At 49.5% G+C, this 23,207-nt stretch overlaps 1 protein-coding gene across 1 annotated transcript; it reads left to right on the top strand.

The window, feature by feature from the left end:
* Positions 1 to 19,592: 19,592 nt before the first annotated feature.
* Positions 19,593 to 21,111, top strand: LOC120695012 (ethylene-responsive transcription factor TINY-like). The gene has a single exon (XM_039978343.1). The coding sequence runs from the start codon at positions 19,869 to 19,871 to the stop codon at positions 20,649 to 20,651; it is 783 nt and encodes a 260-aa protein (XP_039834277.1). The 5' UTR covers positions 19,593 to 19,868; the 3' UTR covers positions 20,652 to 21,111.
* The last annotated feature ends 2,096 nt before the right edge of the window (positions 21,112 to 23,207 follow it).

Genomic DNA, 23,207 nt, shown 5'->3' with positions numbered 1-23,207 from the left:
CGAAACCAGTCTTCTTCAATCCGTTTTCATTCCACTTTCTTACTACGATGTGACAAAGAGATCAAGGCTCTCATAACCGCGAGTCACGACGAATCGATCCGATTTAACCTTGCAAGGTGGACCTAACTCACACGACACATGTAAGCCCCATCGGGCCACGCGCGTCAACTGTTTCCACATTACCACGGCATCTGAACTACGCCTGCTAAAACCCAGGTGATGAGCCCCTCGCAGTGAACTCCCGGAGAACCCGGAGGCGGCATCCTATCCAACACCCGCCAACTCCCACGCCCAGCGTAGCATGGCGGAATTCAAATCACCGCTGTAAGGTGGTACACAGCTTACCGGTTTCGACTACCTCCTACTTCCGGTATGTGGTTAGTACTGTTCAATCCTCGATCAGCACTGCCAACAACGGAACGGTCCTCAATCGACACAGGCGGAGCTTACTTTCCATCCATTCTATACCAAAACCAACTCATTTCCGCCCGGTCTCCATTTCTCTTTACTCAACAATTAATTTCAAGCCAAAGCTAAGGGATCAAGATCCTAAACTCGCGAGTGACAGTAATCACTCGACTTCTACCGAAATCCTATTTAGCAAAGCATTTCTATCGACACCTGCATACTAGTATAGGCCCACGGTACCTAGGGAAACATGCATACTATGGTTCCATTCAACTCCTAGAACATAAATGCACAATACTTAAATAAACATTGAATAAATTAAAATAAGGTTATGCTCCGGGGCTTGCCTTGCAGGTCAGCGGGGTTAATGAAAACTTCTGGAGCGGGCTCAACGGTGACCTGCTGCTGCTCCTCTGCTCGTGGCTCCTGGACCGGCTCAACGATCAGCTCGTGGACAGCTTCGTTCGTGGCGTCTACACGAATAAGATATGACATGCAACAAAATTAGAACTCAGCGCAAAGCATGAGAGCTTATGATGCGAAAACAAAGTTCAAACATTTAGCCTGAAGTGTTTCTTTCAAAACAACAACTACCAGGGCAGCATGGAGTGAACAAAACTAGCCTTGTTAAGTTACACCTGTATGCAACAATTAACTAACAATACTTAAAAAGGAAAGAGCATGGCTAGGAATAATTCATAAGTAAAAACCTAACATGCATACATGATCTAGCAACTAAAATTTAACAACTTAACGAGAAGCAGTAAAGCATGCCACCCAAAAGTTTCCAGCATTAACTGATATAGAAAAACACCTCTTTAGCCCTAGAAAAAGGAAAACAACACTAACAGATCCACAACCATACACATAAGCCATGCATCTGAAACTTTTACAGTGGACTACACATACCAAGAGTAAGCTACTACAAATTTTTCATAATTTTTAAAGCAACAAAAAAGCGGTAATAAATAAACTAGCTCAAGCACAAAACAAATATTAACAGGGGTAACAGTGACAAAGTGCATGATCAAGCATTTTTCCTCTGGAGACCAAGATTTTAGAAACCTAACAAAATTGGTTTGGCATTTTTCGCATTTTTCTGTGAATTTATATGGATTTTTAAAGTTTCAGCCAAAATAAGAAATGGAAAACATTTAAAAGGGGGGGGGCTGACAGCCGGGGTCCACCCGTCAGCGACCCGGCCCGCCCCCTTCCTCTGCTTCGCACCCGCACGCGCGGGGCGCGGCCGAGCAGCCGCGGCGGCGCTCCCCGCCGGCGGCGCTGCGGGCCGAGCCGTGGCCCGGGGCGGCCGGAGGTGCGGCGGCAGGCGGCGCGCACGGGGCGGGGCACAGGGGCGCGCGCGGGTAGGGCGGCGGCGGTTTGCAGCGGCGGCAGGGGTGGCGCAGTGGTGGCGCGGCCGGGCCGGCCGGGGCAAGGCCAGGCGGCGGCGCTGGGCTGGCGGGTGAGGGTCAGTGGCCCCAGGCGGCCGGGCGGCTCGCGGCGGCGCCCCGCGAGCGCGCGCAGGGGGCCCCCGCGGCGTGTGCCGGCGGCTCACGGCGGCGCATGGCCACGGGCGGCGGCGGCGGCTGCGTTCCGGTGGCGGCAAGGCCAAGCGGCGGCAAGGCGAGGCGGGGCGAGCACCAGGGAGGTTAAACGGCGGCGGGGCGCGCGGTGTTGGCCCGCGGGCGGGCACAGGGAGGCCCGGCGGCGCACGCGGGCGGCGCTCAGTGCGTCCGCGGCGGCGCGGCGGCGCTGCGGCGGCGTTGGCCGCGGATTTGGGCGGGGAATAGGTCGGGGTGCATGAGCAGGCCGCGGGGAAACTCACCGGGGATCGATTTGGGGCGGAGGATGGCCGGAAGGTGGTCGTCGACGAGAGGGGCGAAGCTCGGGGCGGAGCTTGACGAAGACAGCAATGGCGGACGGTGGTCTGAGCTCGATTTCAGCCGGGGTAGGGCACGGTCGCGCTTATGGGTGGTCGGAGTGGGTGAACGGCGAGGCTGCGCAGCTCGGAGTGCGACGAATCGAGGCGGGGCGGTGAGCCGTGGCCGGCGCGACGAACGGCGGCGATTTCGCTCGGTTCTGCTCGCTCGAGCTCGGCTCGTCGTGCACTCAGGAGGAGAAAGGAGGATTGGGACGGCACCAGAAGCTTCGAGGTCGCCCGCGAGGTGAAGAGCGGCGCTCGAACGCGATGGCCGACGCGTGGAAGCTCGCCGCCGGCCACAGTCGCCGGTATGGCGTCGGGGCGTCACAGTGACGAACACAGTGGAGACACTGTTTCTTCGTTTAAATGATTTTTGCCCGAGTTTGACCAGTTGAAACTCCAAATTTCATATGGGAACATGAAATTTGGCCAAACTAGAAGTTGTAGAGGATTAAAAGACCTACAACTTTCGTTTTGGGCGGAAGTTGATTTGGAGCTCAGATCAAGGACAAAAACGAGATCGAAAACGACTAAGACAAGGATTAAATCGCCGACTCGGTTAACGCTAACAACAAATTTTGAGTCCACGATTAGCGAGTTAACTCGTGATTAATGAGACGATTAACACAGGGGTGTTACAGCCTTCCCCCCTTAAAGGAATCTCGCCCCGAGATTCACGCACGAGAGAATTTAAACAGGCGAAAAGGGTTCGAAGATGTAGTACCTGGATGGACGTTTAAAAACTCCGGATACTTGGATCTTAGGAATTCCTCCTTCTCCCAAGTAGCTTCATCTTCGGAGTGATTACTCCATTGAACTTTATAGAATCGGTTGGTTGTGCGACGAGTAACTCGATCCTTGCGATCAATAATCTTGATAGGATGCTCAGGATAGGTGAGATCAGACTCTAATTGAATCGAGTCACTTTCAACAACTTCAGTCGGAACTCTAAGGCACAATCTGAGTTGCGACACATGGAAGATGTTATGAACTACAGAAAGATTTGCTGGAAGATCCAACCGATAAGCCACAGGACCGCATCGTTCCACAATTGGATATGGACCGATGTAGCGGGGAGCTAGTTTTCCTTTTATTCCGAATCTTTGCACGCCTTTCCAAGGTGATACTTTCAGATAGACGTGGTCACCGACCTTAAAGACGAGTGGATCTCTTCTTTTATCTGCATAGCTCTTCTGTCGAGACTGCGCAATCTTTAAGTTGGCTTGGATAAGGCGGACTTGTTCTTCGGCCTCTTGAACCATGTCGGGCCCAAAGATTGTTCTTTCCCCGGTTTCAGACCAATTAAGAGGTGTACGGCATCGACGACCGTATAAGGCTTCAAATGGAGCCATTTTGATGCTTTCTTGATAACTATTGTTATAAGAAAATTCAGCTAATGGCAAACATTGATCCCATTTCTGTGGATAGGTCAAGACGCAAGCACGGAGCATATCTTCCAAAATTTGATTTATCCTCTCGGTTTGGCCGTCTGTTTGAGGGTGATATGTAGAGCTGCGAATAAGATGCGTTCCCAAGCAAGCGTGTAATTGCTCCCAAAAACGAGCAACGAACTGAGTTCCACGATCAGAGATGATAGTCTTTGGCACACCATGTAAACATAGTATGCGATCCATGTACAATTCCGCATATTGCTTAGTCAAGTACGTCGTCTTAACTGGGAGGAAATGTGCCGACTTGGTTAATCTATCCACTACAACCCAAATAGAGTCGTAACCCTTTTGAGTTCGAGGTAAGCCGACGATGAAATCCATACTTATATCTTCCCATTTCCATTCTGGAATACTCAAGGGTTGAAGAGTCCCAGCTGGTATGAGATGACTGGCCTTAACCCTCCGACAGATATCACATTCTGACACATACTTGGCTATTTCTCTTTTCATCCGAGTCCACCAAAATCGTTGTTTCAGGTCTTGGTACATCTTGTTGCTACCCGGATGAATTGATAGTCGTGAAGTATGGGCTTCATCAAGGATCTGTTTTCTGAGCTCAAAATTCTTAGGCACCACTAATCGGTTCTTGAACCATAACACATTCTTATTATCCTGGTGGAAGCAATTCACTTTAGGGTCTCCTTCTGATAGTCTTCTCTGAATTTCCTTCACCCCCTTATCTTGCTTTTGTGCCGCTATGATGAGATCGCGAAGAGTAGGAGTAAGCTCTAGATGAGCCAATGTGCCATGTGGTACAATACTTAAATTCAGCTTTTCCATTTCAAAGCAAAGAGATTCGCTTAATGGTATAGCTGAGATGCAATGACAGTGAGTTTTGCGACTCAGCGCATCGGCAACCACATTTGCCTTTCCAGGATGATAATGCACTTCGAGCTCATAATCTTTAATCAGCTCAAGCCATCTTCTTTGACGCATGTTCAAATCAGCTTGAGTGAAAAGATATTTGAGACTCTTGTGATCAGTATAGATGTTGCACAATGAACCTAAAAGATAGTGTCGCCAGATCTTCAGAGCATGGACCACAGCTGCTAATTCAAGGTCATGCGTGGGATAGTTTTCTTCATGACGCTTGAGTGATCGAGATGCATAAGCAATCACTCGGTTCTCTTGCATCAGAACACAGCCAAATCCTGTGCCCGAGGCATCACAGTAGACATCAAATGGTTTTGTAGTATCTGGCTGGGCCAAGATTGGAGTAGAAGTGAGAAGTGTTTTCAATTTCTGGAAAGCTTCCTCACATTGAATACTCCAATAGAATTTAACACCCTTTTTCAGAAGTTCAGTCATTGGCTTCGCAATTCTGGAGAATTCTGGAATGAATCGGCGATAATACCCAGCTAAGCCCAAGAAACTGCGAATTTCAGGGACTGAAGTTGGGGCTTCCCAATCGAGTACATCCTGCACTTTACTGGGATCCACATAGATGCCCTCAGCAGATATGACATGACCGAGGAATGGCACTTCCTTCAGCCAGAAGTCACACTTGCTGAATTTGGCATAAAGCTGGTGCTCTCTCAGACGCTGAAGTACTATGTGAAGATGATGAGCATGTTCTTCCTCATTCTTGGAGTAGATCAAGATGTCATCAATGAATACCACGACAAACTTGTCTAACTCCGGCATGAATACCGAATTCATGAGGTACATGAAATAAGCTGGAGCATTGGTTAATCCAAAGGACATCACCAAATACTCGTATAACCCATAACGAGTAGAGAAGGCTGTTTTTGGTATATCCACCGGTCTGATTTTTATCTGATGATAGCCAGATTGCAGATCTATTTTTGAGAATACCTTAGCTCCGGCTAGTTGATCAAAAAGAATATCAATACGAGGAAGTGGATATTTATTTTTGATGGTGACTGCATTCAGCGGTCGATAATCCACACATAGCCTCAGTCCGTGATCTTTCTTCTTTACGAACAGAGCCGGGCAACCCCAAGGTGAGGTGCTCGGTCGGATATAGCCTTTATCCAGCAACTCTTGTAACTGGATTTTTAATTCAGCTAACTCACTGGGAGTCATTCTATATGGCCTTCGAGATATGGGCGCTGTGCCAGGCTGTAACTCAATGACAAACTCAATATCCCGATCGGGAGGCATGCCTGGCAAGTCCTCCGGAAACACATCGGGGTATTCACAAACCACCGGAATTACCTCTAGGATTTTCCCCTCAAGATGGTATATGACAGTGGCTGGAATTGCATGCTGGGAAAGATGAATTTCCATAGAACCATACATGGAAGAGTTGAACTGAAGGATACGAGAAGAAGTATTGATGATAACGCCATGCTTCTTCATCCAATTCATTCCAAGTATGATATCTATCCCTTGACTTGGAAGAACAATGGGAGTGAGTGGAAAATTTTTCCCACCCAAGGTAAGGGAAACATTTCGAACTACTTGGCCAGCATTTAACCGGGTGCCAGGTGTCTGAATAATGTAGGGTCTCTCTAGGCATGTTACTTGCAAGTGAAGTCGTGCCACACATGCTTCACTGATAAAATTATGAGATGCTCCAGAATCAAATAGCACAGTAACAGGGCAGTGATTAACGGAGAACGTACCCGCCATCACTTGGGTGTCCTCCGGAACTTCCTCCAGAGTGGTGTAGTTCACACGACCAGTCCTGGCAGGTACAACCTTCTTTTTCTGATCTTTCTGGCTGGAACCTTGACTCAGTGCTGGAGTCTTGTAGATGTTCTGTCGAGGTGGCAGACGGCAGTCTCGTGCAAAGTGCCCCAGGTTACCACAATTGTAACAGGGGTAGTTGTTGGGGCGTGGAGCTTGTAGCATTAGGGGCCTCTGCTGCTGTGTCAGAAAACGGGGTGCCCACTGCTGCTGTTGCTGTGGTGGTCTAGCGACCCAACGGCCCTGCTGTGGAGGACGGTTTGAAGCCTGCTGATTCCCTGTCTGAACCAGCTTGTACCTCTGGGGTGCATTGCTGGAGGATCCAGCAGGTGCCTTTCTCTTCTTGTCAGCTTTGTGCGCCAGTGTGGCATCTTCCTGAGTGATAGCTTTATTAACCAGATCAGTAAAGTTGTTGCAAGTAGTGAGAGCCAGTTTGTCCTGGAGCTTTGTACTAAGTCCCCTTCTGAAGCAATCTTGTTTCTTCTCATCAGTATCCACATGAAAACCACCATACTGGGATAGCTGGTTAAAGGTCTGAGCATATTGGAGCACAGTGTTGGTCCCTTGCTTCAAGGCTAGGAACTCTACCATCTTTCGCCTCATTAAGCTCGTAGGGATGTGGTGAGCTTTAAACGCTGCCACAAACTCATCCCAGGTGAGACGTGTACCAGCGGGAAGTAGAGCCTTGTGATTGACCCACCATATTTTCGCAGGTCCTCGCAGCTGTTGCGCCGCAAAGGCGGCTTTGTCCATCTCTGTGCAATTGAGGATGCTGAACTTATCCTCAATGGTGCGAATCCAGGCATCAGCCTCAAGGGGATCATCGGCCTTATGGAACAGAGGTGGCTGGGTGGCCAGAAATCCGACATAGTCAGTTTCTGCTGGTGCTAGCGGGGGAGCATGTCGACCTCTGCCGGCATTGACTTGGGCTTGCACCAGTTGCCTTATCAACTCCGTCTGCTCGTTGCGGTCTGCGATAAGAGCTGCAACAGCTTGAGCCAAAGAGGGAGGTTGTTGGGGCAGTGCCTCGTGATTGTCATTGTCATGGTTATCACCCATCTGCAAAAATAATCATTCCCCTGGTTAGCCATTTCGCTAGCAAGACTAATCCATGCAAGTAAAGAATGTGCATATATAATATGAACACACGGCATGAATCATTTCTCTCGCGATATGGTTCACCAAGGGAATTAAAATGGCTTGTTTCGATTGACACCGCCTCATCTCAACACGTTTCGCCCAGAGTAGTTCTACGCATGCAAAACTAAACATCGCTCAACAAAATTTCAGATTTGAAGACGGTCAAACACAACTCAAATCTGAAAATTCACACAATGTCAGAAAAGATCATTACGGAAGTAAAATTTACATTAAGCAGCCACACTGCTTCAGATGGAACAAGGTTCAGTACAAACCAAGCCGTGCTACGGCAACAAACTAACATGGAAGAAGGGTTCACAAACGACCCTACAACACACCACTACGGGGTCTTACACGACCCGGCTACACACCACACTAGCGAGGGGTTATCCTACATGACTCGAACTACTGAGCCACAAAAGAATTCTCAACCCAAGGTTAGCCTAGAGCACTATGTTGGTGATCCCACCCAACTATCCTACAGTTAGGCTACACTGCAAGGGGAGAATCAACACTATCCCGCTGCGTCCTCACGGAGTCCCAGGTCCCGACTCGACTCCAGACACTCCCTCGATCTCCTCAGGGTCCTCTTCCTCTTCTTCTTCTTCTGGCTCCTCCTCTGCTGCCTCGGCCTGCATGTCTGCTGCTGCCTGCACCTGAGCCTGAGCGTCCTCAATCCACTCCTGGGCCTGCTGAAGCTGCCCCTCAAGGTGCTGCACCATCTGAGTCCTGTTCTCCAGCTCCTCCTGCAACTCCTGAATCCTGATCTTCCTTGCTCTGGACTTGGCCTTCAGGGTCTTGATCTTGTCTTGGGTACCAATCATGTGCTGCTCATGGAGGTGAGCCTCTCGAGCCTTGCTCCTGCATATCGCATTCTCCTCGCGAAGCTGCTCATACATGTTGCTCAAAGCTGAGGAGTAGCTGAATGAGAGTGCTGTCCTGACATTGTAGTCGGGCATCATGTAGTTCAGGTTGCGGTTCACCCGATCTGTATAGGCCTGAGTAGTCTCATCCCTCAGAGGAAACACACTGTAAGGAGTATCTATCACCTCTGCATTATGCTTCTCTGAAAACTCCTCAATAGCCTTCCTAGCTGCAATCTCCCAGGAGTCTGCCAGCTTCCTACCATAGACAGTGAGCTGCCACGAGTCCCATTCTAAGCGAGCGGGGCACGCAGGAATCTTCACGATCATCTGACAGCGCTCAGTGCCCAGCAAGCTAGACTCGTGTCCGGAGTACTGTGGGGGCTCAGTGTAGTCAAACGCCCTGAGCATCTGCCACAGCAGACGAGGAAAGTGGCTGGTGTGGAGGGCATTGGAGTGCGCCCAACCCTCAGCGTCCACGATCACGTGCGTGAAGCTAGCTATCTGTAAGAACACATAGCACTAACGTAAGTCACAGTTTTCAAAAGAAACAGGTTTAAACTTGGTAACGCAACACAAATAAATTTTTAAGAACACATAGTGAAAACATGGTGATCCAAATAAATTTTTGTGAAGCGCAACCGAAGGTAACAAAACAAACACACAACTCAGGATTGCAAGATGCATGCCACGTTCTAGCGTTTCTCACCCAAACAAGTACCAAAATATGGTATACGAGAACAATCGGTGGCACAATTACGTTCTCTCCCTATATATAGACTAGTCGTTCCTACGATCAAGGATTTTATAACGCGCTTACGGAGTTAGTTTCCTGCAGAAGAACACAGAGACAGATATAAATATCCATTTCTGGACCCTTCGTGCCAGCACACACGAACGGCCCCCATGTGTCCTACGCCACACGGGTAACGCATATGCAGTTTCCCACATATTCACACATACATTACCATCCACTATAGAGATGGCACCCAGACGTTCGACGCTGAATGGGCAGCGCTGCATACGTCATAACAACGTATTCACTTCCCGTACACTCTCCTTACGGGACATCCAAGGGTAGACGTGTCCCAAGGGTCACGGTCATGGCCAACCGCATGACAGGTTTACATCTCGTAACATTGCCTTACGAAATGGCCGTGATCACAATCACACGGCATGAAATCCGCACTCCATATCAGACGGCAGATAGCGACAGACTCGTTTGAATTGAGCCTTATCACCTCCTCGTATGCTCATCATACGGGACCCGCGCACGTATGAAACACGTGGGCTATTCTAAGGACTACCAGAATGCTTACCTTGCTTACCTTAGCGTAGGTGCGTCATTACCGAATTAAGGTTTAACAAAAAGTAAAAGCTGGAAGTGCTGGAATAAAATAGATACTTAGTTGCCACCTAACTTATAAAACATAATTAGGGCATACGAACTATCTATTCTATTCCTTAGCGCATCTAGCGTCAACTTTTCGAAAAAACCCAAAATCGTTGCAAGGTAATCACCCCAGTGCAATTTAGAGCTCTGATGCCAGCTGTAGCAGCACCGTCCAAATTAAACCGGCTTAAATGCACTAACCATCATCTTAATACTTAATCAAGTTACTGTGCACTTAAAACGGTGTAACCTGACAGGCTGTCGGGTAAAGTCCCGATTAAACTACTATACTCCAGGATCACAATTGCACTTAGACCCGTACGAAGACGAGCACAGGTGTTACCAGCATACAAAAAAAAAATCTTCAAATTAATTTACAACACAGGTTTTACATAAAAGTCTTAAATACAAACAACAGAGTTTAAACGCACAGCGGAAGTTTAAAACTGAGTTCGAAATACAATACGATAGCTACGACGACGATAAAAGGTGAGCTCCACATCCTGCCCACCGATGTGACGCCAACCTGCCCAATCTTCACGGGGAAGACGGGGCCCACTCGACGGTCCAACCTGGAGGAAGCGGCTGTCCAATCCAGGACGCACAGATCTCCTCGAAGTCAGCGGGGACACAACCTGCTAAAAAGGGTTACAACAACAACCCTGAGTATACTAATACTCAGCAAGGCTTACCCGACCTTGGGTATACTTAGCCCATTACCTAGACATGCAAAGCTTTTTGGCTCTGGAGTTCTTTTGCTGAAAAGCTGCTAGAAGTGAATCCTTACTTTCAATATTTTAGCTCCATTTAGTATACCAAGTATTACTAAGTTCGCCTATTCATCTAAAACACACATGGTGGAACAGATTATCTTTTAGCAACTTCCAAACCAGTCTTCTTCAATCCGTTTTCATTCCACTTTCTTACTACGATGTGACAAAGAGATCAAGGCTCTCATAACCGCGAGTCACGGCGAATCGATCCGATTTAACCTTGCAAGGTGGACCTAACTCACACGACACATGTAAGCCCCGTCGGGCCACGCGCGTCAACTGTTTCCACATTACCACGGCATCTGAACTACGCCTGCTAAAACCCAGGTGATGGGCCCCTCGCAGTGAACTCCCGGAGAACCCGGAGGCGGCATCCTATCCAACACCCGCCAACTCCCACGCCCAGCGTAGCATGGCGGAATTCAAATCACCGCTATAAGGTGGTACACAGCTTACCGGTTTCGACTACCTCCTACTTCCGGTATGTGGTTAGTACTGTTCAATCCTCGATCAGCACTGCCAACAATGGAACGGTCCTCAATCGACACAGGCGGAGCTTACTTTCCATCCATTCTATACCAAAACCAACTCATTTCCGCCCGGTCTCCATTTCTCTTTACTCAACAATTAATTTCAAGCCAAAGCTAAGGGATCAAGATCCTAAACTCGCGAGTGACAGTAATCACTCGACTTCTACCGAAATCCTATTTAGCAAAGCATTTCTATCGACACCTGCATACTAGTATAGGCCCACGGTACCTAGGGAAACATGCATACTATGGTTCCATTCAACTCCTAGAACATAAATGCACAATACTTAAATAAACATTGAATAAATTAAAATAAGGTTATGCTCCGGGGCTTGCCTTGCAGGTCAGCGGGGTTAATGAAAACTTCTGGAGCGGGCTCAACGGTGACCTGCTGCTGCTCCTCTGCTCGTGGCTCCTGGACCGGCTCAACGATCAGCTCGTGGACAGCTTCGTTCGTGGCGTCTACACGAATAAGATATGACATGCAACAAAATTAGAACTCAGCGCAAAGCATGAGAGCTTATGATGCGAAAACAAAGTTCAAACATTTAGCCTGAAGTGTTTCTTTCAAAACAACAACTACCAGGGCAGCATGGAGTGAACAAAACTAGCCTTGTTAAGTTACACCTGTATGCAACAATTAACTAACAATACTTAAAAAGGAAAGAGCATGGCTAGGAATAATTCATAAGTAAAAACCTAACATGCATACATGATCTAGCAACTAAAATTTAACAACTTAACGAGAAGCAGTAAAGCATGCCACCCAAAAGTTTCCAGCATTAACTGATATAGAAAAACACCTCTTTAGCCCTAGAAAAAGGAAAACAACACTAACAGATCCACAACCATACACATAAGCCATGCATCTGAAACTTTTACAGTGGACTACACATACCAAGAGTAAGCTACTACAAATTTTTCATAATTTTTAAAGCAACAAAAAAAGCGGTAATAAATAAACTAGCTCAAGCACAAAACAAATATTAACAGGGGTAGCAGTGACAAAGTGCATGATCAAGCATTTTTCCTCTGGAGATCAAGATTTTAGAAACCTAACAAAATTGGTTTGGCATTTTTCGCATTTTTCTGTGAATTTATATGGATTTTTAAAGTTTCAGCCAAAATAAGAAATGGAAAACATTTAAAAGGGGGGGGGGCTGACAGCCGGGGTCCACCCGTCAGCGACCCGGCCCGCCCCCTTCCTCTGCTTCGCACCCGCACGCGCAGGGCGCGGCCGAGCAGCCGCGGCGGCGCTCCCCGCCGGCGGCGCTGCGGGCCGAGCCGTGGCCCGGGGCGGCCGGAGGTGCGGCGGCAGGCGGCGCGCACGGGGCGGGGCACAGGGGCGCGCGCGGGTAGGGGCGGCGGCGGTTTGCAGCGGCGGCAGGGGTGGCGCAGTGGTGGCGCGGCCGGGCCGGCCGGGGCAAGGCCAGGCGGCGGCGCTGGGCTGGCGGGTGAGGGCCAGTGGCCCCAGGCGGCCGGGCGGCTCGCGGCGGCGCCCCGCAAGCGCGCGCAGGGGGCCCCCGCGGCGTGTGCCAGCGGCTCACGGCGGCGCATGGCCACGGGCGGCGGCGGCGGCTGCATTCCGGCGGCGGCAAGGCCAAGCGGCGGCAAGGCGAGGCGGGGCGAGCACCAGGGAGGTTAAACGGCGGTGGGGCGCGCGGTGTTGGCCCGCGGGCGGGCACAGGGAGGCCCGGCGGCGCACGCGGGCGGCGCTCAGTGCGTCCGCGGCGGCGCGGCGGCGCTGCGGCGGCGTTGGCCGCGGATTTGGGCGGGGAATAGGTCGGGGAGCATGAGCAGGCCGCGGGGAAACTCACCGGGGATCGATTTGGGGCGGAGGATGGCCGGAAGGTGGTCGTCGACGAGAGGGGCGAAGCTCGGGGCGGAGCTTGACGAAGACAGCAATGGCGGACGGCGGTCTGAGCTCGATTTCAGCCGGGGTAGGGCACGGTCGCGCTTATGGGTGGTCGGAGTGGGTGAACGGCGAGGCTGCGCAGCTCGGAGTGCGACGAATCGAGGCAGGGCGGTGAGCCGTGGCCGGCGCGACGAACGGCGGCGATTTCGCTCGGTTCTGCTCGCTCGAGCTCGGCTCGTCGTGCACTGAGGAGGAGAAAGGAGGATTGGGACGGCACCAGAAGCTTCGAGGTCGCCCGCGAGGTGAAGAGCGGCGCTCGAACGCGATGGCCGACGCGTGGAAGCTCGCCGCCGGCCACAGTCGCCGGTATGGCGTCGGGGCGTCACAGTGACGAACACAGTGGAGACACTGTTTCTTCGTTTAAATGATTTTTGCCCGAGTTTGACCAGTTGAAACTCCAAATTTCATATGGGAACATGAAATTTGGCCAAACTAGAAGTTGTAGAGGATTAAAAGACCTACAACTTTCGTTTTGGGCGGAAGTTGATTTGGAGCTCAGATCAAGGACAAAAACGAGATCGAAAACGACTAAGACAAGGATTAAATCGCGGACTCGGTTAACGCTAACAACAAATTTTGAGTCCACGATTAGCGAGTTAACTCGTGATTAATAAGACGATTAACACAGGGGTGTTACAGCGGCCCACACCCCCACAATGGCCAGGGAGGTGCGGAATCGACGCCGGGAGGCAGCAGCACAAGGCCGCGGCCTCGGGCCAACCAGGCGGCGGAAGGGGCGGCCGGCGACGAGGAAGGGGCTTCCGTGCCAGGGAAAAGTAGATCCGGGGCCCAGGAGAGGTGGATCTACCCCGACAGTAGGCGGTAGGCGACCGGCGGCGAAGGAACCCGGCGGCCGACGGCTAGGGATTGCGGAGTGGGAGTGGAGAGGGAAAGAAGAGAGAAGGGAAGGGAGAACGCACGACGCGGGGGCCGGCTTCGGCGCCGCCGCTGGCCGCCACCACCGCCGGAGTCGGGCGGGCGGGGTTGGAGAAGGGGGTGGCGCGGCGCCCCGAGTCACCCAGGAGGAGCGACCCGGGGGAAGGGCCTGGAATTGTCAAAATGTTACAGTTTGCTGTGTCAATGTCATCAGCTTGCTTGCAGACAACCTACGTATAGAGAATGAATCGAAGCGTGCGTGCCAAATTCAGAGGTCAGCATGTATAGCCTCGATTGGTAGCAACCGGTTACACTGTTTCACCACAATATTTTTGTTATCAGTAACGGATGAGCTAGCTAGAGCTGAAGGTACACGTACGCATGCTGGTATAGACGACGAAGCTAGCTAGGGCATGATGCGTGCATGGTCGTCGAGCGGCGAGCGAGCCGTCGCCGTCGTCGCCGATTCAACTGTATATTTGGTGGGAAGCATCTTCAGACTACAGGCACAGGTGCTCATGTAGGTGAAGCTAGATCCGAGCAAAATCTTTCCGGACGGCAACAGCTGACGAGTGAAGCTATGTAGGGTGCTAGATCTATCTTGATGGTTACACAAAAAAGTTTAATAATCAAGGGAGAACGGAACGAAGTCTTTGGCAAAAAGAAAAAAAAATGAAAGTCGCTAGAGGTATATATATGTATCAACTTTTCCTTTTTGTTGAAATGAAACACATATATATGTATTGTATCATCAACTTCACACACGCTACGAATGAAATATATACAATGGGGGCATCAAAATCGAGCATTCATGTTTCCATATATGACAAGTAACTTGATCGATGAGCGAGACCGACGGCTGCAAAACGCCGGTAGCTGCAAACGACGGATCGAGACAAGGTGTGGCTGCTTCATCTATCATCAGATCGAGCAGCAGCAGTACCGCCTGTCCGGGCGCGTGCTGTCATCTCCTCCGATCCGTCGCTGGGAAGCGCGGCCGCTTTTGGACCAGTGGTACTTGGAGCCGGCCCAAGTCTGTCATAATTTTGTTGACTGCCACCGGCTCTGGGCGATCCGCTCCGTGGCGCTAGCAAGTTCGTAATAAGTATATATATATATATATAATATTAGAAGTTATTCGCATGACTGTTGACAGTCAAATCATCAAAAAAGTCTAATAATTATTTTTTGTTTCCAAATATTTTTTTGTATTGATAAAATAAATAAAAGATTGTTTCGGAAAAAAAAAATTTGTTCTACAATAAATTTGATTGGATTATACATGTGAGCTGATTTGTTAACCTAGTTTTAACCCAAAACGTAAAATTTGGAGGTGGATGGGGCGCCCGAAAAATATAAAGACGTACTACTCCTACATACTCCAGCAACACATCACGTCGATCCGGGCCTCTCCTTTTCTTTTCCCCCGGCCCTCTGCAGGCCCCTACACGACATGACGACAAGTCCAATCACAAAGCCACCCGTCCAGATGACGCCCACACACCATCTTAGTATATATTTAATTTTATTACTACTACTGTACTACAAGTGCAAGAGATGATATGATGATCGATTATTCTCTCACGAAAAAAAGGAAAAAGATCAAGCAAAAAAAAGAAACTGTCGACAGCTGGCATGCATGCATCTCACAACTGGATGGTGTGTCGACGGTCGATCGATCGAGACACGGCTGTTACAGCTGAATATCCATCCTGTCGACGACAGCCAACGCTGCGCGGCGCACTGCGTCGCATAGTCCGGCTCCTACGTGGCGCCCGCTCGGCCACGCGTACATGCCGCGCGCCATGGCCTACGCCAGCTTTAAAGCTGCATGCATGCATGGGGGCTGCACGCACAGAGACCTGATTGGACGACGCGCTTTTGGGTGGGGCCATGCATGCATGCATGGGTAGCTAGTGCAGCAGATGCGTAGATCGAGCCCGTACGGACGCGTCCGTTTGCTGATGACGATACTCCCATCCGCACAGTAGAGTAGAGACCAATGATACATGATGATGGTGTCGATCGTGCAGTGTTTGCAGACGAGCGAGGTTGCCATGTTAGTCTCCACAGATATGGAACTAGCAGACGACGAAGAATGCTGTTACGTTGTTGAGCCCAGCAGCAAGTGCCCATACAGATCAATATGATTGACCCTCTTTGCTTGCGTTGGCGTACGTAAAGTACCTGCTGTAATTGGCACTAACCTGGATACTTTCTCAGTGGGTGTCGTCGTCTTCTGACATCATAGATCACGTATGACATCATGCCACTCGGTTCTGCTGGCAACCAACAACAATGCTTTTCTCTCGCACCAAATCAGCACCAGCCACCAGCATTACTTTTAGGGTTTAGGATCGGCACCAACCATCCGCCACAGCCAGCCAACCCATGGAAACAAGCCAAGGTTAGTTGTTCCACTTGTTCCATGCATTGCAAGCAGCACTGGCAAGTTAACAATTGACATCGATCCCGTGTGGATATTAACAGAGACGGATCCAGCTCACAGCCATATATAACTCATAGGAGGGGGGGCTGAAGCCTTCTTCTCTCACCTTCTTTATCTTCTTCTTCTCCCTTTACTTTCTCCTCCTTTCCGATATTCTAATGGAGGTGGCTGCGCCAGTAGAGGGGCTCGAGCCCCCTATAGATCCGCCACTGAAGGTTAATCAGTACAGAATGAATGAATGACCTTATCATTTCAAAATCTCATGCAGCCCTCATACATGTGGAATAACAAGCAAGTACATGGAGAATAGCAGGTTAATTAACAATTACGACGCATTATGTTTTCGATCTGGAACCACTTGCGCGTGGGACTTGAGTGCGCAAATCCCGGCCCTGCTGAGAGAGATCTGATCCTGATCCACCGTGCATTTTTTACACCCCTTTTAAGGCCGTGTTTAGTTCCAGCGCAAAAATTTTTTGCGTTGGAATCTTGCTAATTTGAAATACTAAATGAAGTCTATTTACAAATTTTTTGCACAGATGGGTTGTAAATCGCGAGACAAATCTAATGATGATAATTAATTCATGACTAATTAATAATTAGCGGATTGTTACTGTAGCATCACTGTTGCAAATCATAGATTAAGTAGGCTCATTAGATCCGTCTCGCGATTTACAACCCATCCATGCAAAAAAATTTGTAAATAGACTTCATTTAGTACTCCATGCATGTGTCGAAACATTCGATGTGAAGTTTTTTTTCTTTTTTGCCTAATTCTACCTGCGATTGCAGCGGGTGTGTGTATGTGCAGTGCGTGCTGACATCATTGCGCAATCATGCTGCTGTGGACAAGCCACCAAAAGGAAACAGGGCCAAATTGTCCCACTTGTGCGAGCACCGCCAAGTTAATAATTTTTTCCAACAGGGATGCTATGCTGGTACAGAATATATAATCACTCCGTACGTAGTAGTCATTAACCCTCGAGCAGAATTCAGACACATGAAGAGTAACTAACAGCTTATTTTTAAAAAAAATATACTCCAATGGTTCATCTGTTGATGCTATATATATACGGGTAATAATGCATGCCAGCAGCCCAGCACTAATACTAGCAGCAGCAGCAGTAGTACCATATATAGTAATTAATATATATATTTGCCATCAACAATTATATTAAATTCCCGCTAGCTTCCACTTCAATACAAGTTGATACGATTTTCCACATTCCTAGCTTGTCCCTTTCGAGGCTTGGAGATACATTCTCTGCTCATGGGATTTCTAGCTAGCTCACAAATGTACGCACATCTATCTTTACTTCTTTAGGAATACACGAACATAATCCTACCTCTGTGACCATTTTCGGGAGACTGAATCGGCAGAGCCTCCTCTGGTTTACTTAATGTTTCGTTCAATTCAAATTATAGATCGTTTTAGTTTTCTATATACGTAATTTTTATTATGTATGTAGATATAAATTATATCAAGGATCATAACAAAAATTATGTACTTAGAAAAATCAAAACAACCAATATCTCGTAGATCCATCAAGTTATTAGCCACTGGCTTGATGATCTTAGACTGCATGCATGGATGACGGAGCCTAGGTTAATTAGGAACTTAGGATGTTTGTCGTTGGTGAACATGATATCGCAATCATCTGTCACCCTGAAGCATGCATGCTCCCTTCCGGAAACACTATCTGATTTGCAATGTTTTGTATACAATGCATGCGGATCGACCGCAACTTGTGCTCATGCACGTAATGCCTATGTAATATGCATATATATTCCCGCAAAAAAGCTAAGTATACATTTATATTACCAATTATACATTTAGATAATTGTTTATTGCTTTTATTTATACTACTATATACTACAGGAGTAATGTATCAAAAGGGACGAAATGGAAATTTATTATCTGCAAGTGGGAATTGAACGGACTAATAATGTCCCTTCTAAAATGATAATAACACATCCTCCCTCCAATCAAAAAAATGTCATTTTATAATTCTGACCTACCATTTTCTGACTTTGACCATCAATAGTTTCTTTTTTAAAAAATATGTATACTGCCTGTGTATACAGGTCCAAATAATTACGTATGTTTTTTTGTGATTTCTGGCCCCTATATAACGTTAATTTATTTTGACCTGCCCTAGTGTTGTACCGCCAGCAGCATGTAGCGACGACCTTTGACCTTTCCTACCTTTGCTAGCCGATCTAAAATATAAAGAAGAATCAAAACTTGTACTATATATATATTTGTGGTCCTTGTTTCTTTAGAACAGATCATTTATGTACACCTGTGCGTGCGGTAATGGCAATTAATATAATAAAAATGTGAAACGCTGATTATTTGTTAATGGCAATCACTCTTCTTGATCATAAATGTTTAATCCTTTTGAGAACAAGGCCAGTCTAGTCATAATAAACCAGCAGACGCGGTAATGATGACCTCCCAACCGTATGTTAACGACGTCTAATTATCCAGGTGGAGTGAAAGATCACACGCCCCATCAATTCCAAATTATTGTCCTAACATGATTCAAACTTAATTAGATGAATTTATGATAAAATAATTAGTGACAAAAATAATTCAGAACGGAGGGGAGAGAGTATATATACGTTAATTAATTAATTAAACTAAAATCAGTACATGCAAGTGGGAATTGAATGAACCAATCACACAGTCCTAAAATATATGGCATATTCCGATGCAAAATACCCGGCCGGATTGGCATTTCGCAAAAAAACAAGGAAAAAAAATTCTGGTGTTCAGTCTCAACGACGACACACTGGAGCTAGCGTTTACCTTTCTCCTAATCAATTCGTTCGGTCGTAATAATGTCAGATATATAGTAGCTAGATTATCCTATCTATACGACGTAGATTATATTTGTCCCAAAAGTGTGGTCCTGAAAGAGACCACGTCGACGTTGTAGTAGAGCTCTACACCGTCAACTACTATAAGTACCAATGCAATCCAAACTTAGTAGTCCTACTCCTCCACACTTGCTCTTACTTTTCTCTCCACTTGAACTAACCCATTCCTTAATCGTCCACACTTTACCTGCACACTTCGGCGAGCAGTTCTACCCGCTGGTTTTTAATTACTGCCACTTTCCTTGCTAGAAGAGAGAGAGAGAGAGAGAGAGAGAGAGAGAGAGAGAGAGAGAGAGAGAGAGAGAGAGAGAGAGAGAGAGAGAGAGAGAGGCCGCGGGCAACGACGTGAAGGACGTCGCCGGGGCAGCGTCCCGGTAGCTGAGCTGTCTCAGTCCAACCACCAGGCAGCCGCTACTAAAACCGCCCCTCCCCTGCCCTTCTCTCTCACTCATCCATCTCTCTCGTCTCCTCGCAGGATCGGAGCTAGCAGCTCGATCGATCCCCACAACACTGCCACACCTGGCTGGCTAGCAGCAAGCAAGAGCCAAGAAATTAAGCTCCAGCGTTCCGCACCATCTCGCCATTGCCACCACCGCCGTTCTGGTATTCTTGCAATGCCGGACGGGGAGGTGCCGAGCCCGGCGTCGTCCGGGGGCACGTCGTCCTCGCCGCCGCTGTCGCCAGTCGAGCTGGCCGGGCCGAGGCGCGGCGGCGGCGGCGGCGGCGGCGCGGAGAAGCGGGCGCGGGACCGGGACGGCGGCGAGAGGCACCCGTCGTACCGCGGCGTGCGGATGCGGGCGTGGGGGAAGTGGGTGTCGGAGATCCGGGAGCCGCGCAAGAAGTCGCGCATCTGGCTCGGCACGTTCCCGACCCCCGAGATGGCGGCGCGCGCGCACGACGCCGCTGCGCTCGTCGTCAAGGGCCCCGCCGCCGTGCTCAACTTCCCGGAGATGGCCGCCGCGCTCCCGCGCCCGGCCTCCGCCGCGCCGCGCGACGTCCAGGCCGCCGCCGCGCGCGCGGCCGCCATGGAGCCCGCCCTGCTGCCGCCTGATGGCGGTGAAGGACCAGCAGTCGCCGCCGTATCGTTGCAGCCCGCCCCGCCAGTGCCGGCGGCGGGGCAGCTGCAGCAGGACGAGGAGCTGGAGGCGATCGTGGAGCTCCCGCGGCTCGACGAGGACTGCGGGGAGCACGTGATGACGACGGCGGCGACGGCGTTCGGCGCCGCGCCGCCGTTCTCGTTCCACGACGCGGCGACGCCGGCGCCGTGGTGCGACCCGGTGTGGATCGACGACGACTGCGCCGGCTACGCCGCGGCGGGGCACGACGACCTCTTCGGGCTCGACGGCGGCGATCACGGCTGGGCCCAGTCGGTCCCCGCCCTCCTGTGGAACTTGTGATCGCCGGCCGGCCGGTCTGCTAATCAACAAATCAGCAGCTAGCTAGTAGCTAATAGTACAGTGTGTAATTAACTCCCGTTAATCTCCTCCATCGATCTGCTTTATTTCGATCTTTCTCTCGTTTTCTCTTTCCCTGCAGAGAATCTGTAGATAGAGAGTTGCAACTTGGTAGAGAGTATTACCACCTCTCAAACAAAAAAAAGTTGCAACTTGGTACTAGCTCTGGGGGTTGAATAGTGGTGGGTCCGCCGTCTCTCTTTCCGGCGTACGTTCTTTTCGCTGCCTTTTTGGTCGGTTTGGGGCTCGATCTTGTCTTCTGAATTTGTCTTCTTTCCTTTTTTTTTCTCCCAATGGAGGCTGCTATTATTGGCTTGGTTAGTACTAATAATGTACATGCATGCCAATGCAACGCAATCGTTGGTTTGGTTATCAAATTAACCAGCATCACCTTCTTCAAGTACTCACTTGCTCACGCAGTCAATCAGTTACTCATCAAGCTCCTTCAAAGAAGTGTGGTGGAAAATCAAAGCAGCTGGAAGTGGCGGCTATTTTATTTACTCCCCATTGGCTGGCCGAGGTCACTTGCTTCTACCAGAAATAGCTTGTACTACCATGCTCCATGCATGCAGCTTCTGATGAACGGAAATTTACGAGGTAGTAGTACGGCCGAGTAGCAAGTATAGTACACCTTTTTTAGACTCCAAAATGAAGTTATTACTCCTAACCACTATGTTAAATTTTTTTCATCAACTGTTTGAGCAAGTAAAGTACTACCCTTGAGCAGGTGCAGTACAAGAACCCACTACAGGGTACGCATTTGGAAATTCGGGTGCTGTGCTGAAACTGAAAGGAGCTGAGCTGAGGAGACGAGCTAGAGCATGCAGAGTGAGAGTGTGGTCCAAGCAGTGTATGTACAACAACAGGATCGGACATCCCTTTCTCATGCACATACCCATACGGCTCTCATTTTCTTGTAGTCTATACTGCAAACGCCAGCTGCCACGTCACGCATGCCGCCATCCGTGTACATCGTCTGTTGTTTGCTAGCTACTGAAGCTCAGTGTCCTCTTGACAGCAGCCTGCCTGTGCTCCTGCACTCGGAGCACGCAGGAGCTAGCAGTGTGGTGCGCACGGATCCTTCAACGCCACACTTGTGGTTGGGAGGGCAGGGAAGATCATATCATCATCCCTATCATCATCAGGCCGGAGAGATCAGCTTAGCTAGCTAGGAGTAGCAGCTAGCAGCCAGTCCAAGTCCAAGGTGCTCCTGCTCCGCTCCAGGTGGGGGCTCCTCCTATTTTTCCTCTCACCTCTCTGAATGCAGGCAGCCTTGTCTGTACTGTTCGCATCGGCGTCCCTGTCTGACAGTGCCCCTCGTTCCGCATGGCCGGACCGGTCCACTTCTAGGCTACAGTACACCACTAGCTGCCGAGCTCGATCAGGCCCAGGCCATGAAAAATTGAAACTACAAGACATCTCACATCTCTGTACTTGCCAAGAGCTTTTGCTCATCGAACATGTGAAAAAATGGAACGGCACAGAGCTGTAAAAGTCGACAAGAACGACGACCTTGCACAGTGCCCCTATTGAGAGCAGGTTTAGTGGTGGGCGGGAGGCCGACGGAGAGCTGAAGTGGCATAGGAGAGAGAAGGAGGCGGGCGGTGTGCTACACGCCGGCTCAAGCGGGCGGAGAAGCTCTGCCACTGCTGCTATTGGTTGAATCAGTAGGACCCACCACCGTCAGGCCATGTGTTGCCGCCGACAGTCGGCTGGCTTATAAGCCATGCCCGATATTCCTGCCAAGTACGACTGCTTACAGCAGGGACCAGGATCAGATTGACCGCGGTATAAATCCGTCAGTCCGTCCCTCGCACGTGCGCTTGTTGGACCGGCCGTTCCCTGAACAATCTTTTTTTTTTTGCGGGTAATCTGTGCACACTGATCTGTCGCGACTCACAAGCTTCCCTGATCTGATAAAAAGGAAAGAAAAATGAGACAAGTTCACTGTAAAAGTAAACAATCATCATCTCAGTAACGATGATGATCTAGCTAGGTACTACTGGTCTTAATTTGTGAAGTATAAGTGCTCGGGCGGAGCTCATGGTTTTCTAGCAGGTGCATGCTAGCTAGGGCTACGGCTGGATCGTCGCAGAAAGAGAGGGCACACATGTGTGGAGGCATCGCCATCGATCTTGCCAGGACGATCGATGATCCATCGCCGTCGATCGAGTTAGAAATAAAGCTCGCAGGCAGGCGCCACTGTTGCCGCGATTTGGAGCTAGCACTGCACAGGGCGTGCGTGCAGATGCGGGCAGTCAAGATGGGAACGGGTCGGGTCGACCCATCGGGTAGTTGACCCGACCCATAAAAGCAAGGCCAATGGGTCATATGGGCCGGCTTCAAGTTTAATAAGAGTCCATAGAAACCGGAGTCTACCGACCCAATGGGCCGGATGGGTCGACCCAAAACAACTCTATCATCCTACTTAATCTCTAGTTCTACTCTACCATCCCACCTGATCTCTAGTTCTATCTGACGCATGGGAGAGAGACAAAC

This window comes from Panicum virgatum, chromosome 1K (assembly GCF_016808335.1).
Source record: "Panicum virgatum strain AP13 chromosome 1K, P.virgatum_v5, whole genome shotgun sequence".
Lineage (NCBI taxonomy): Eukaryota > Viridiplantae > Streptophyta > Magnoliopsida > Poales > Poaceae > Panicum > Panicum virgatum.
The sequence above is the reverse complement of the archived record's forward strand: the minus strand, read 5'-3'. Positions and strand labels throughout refer to the sequence as shown.

Excerpts from the sequence above, each read along its gene's own strand:
- LOC120695012 (XM_039978343.1), top strand. The coding sequence starts at position 19,869 with ATGCCGGACGGGGAGGTGCCGAGCCCGGCGTCGTCCGGGGGCACGTCG.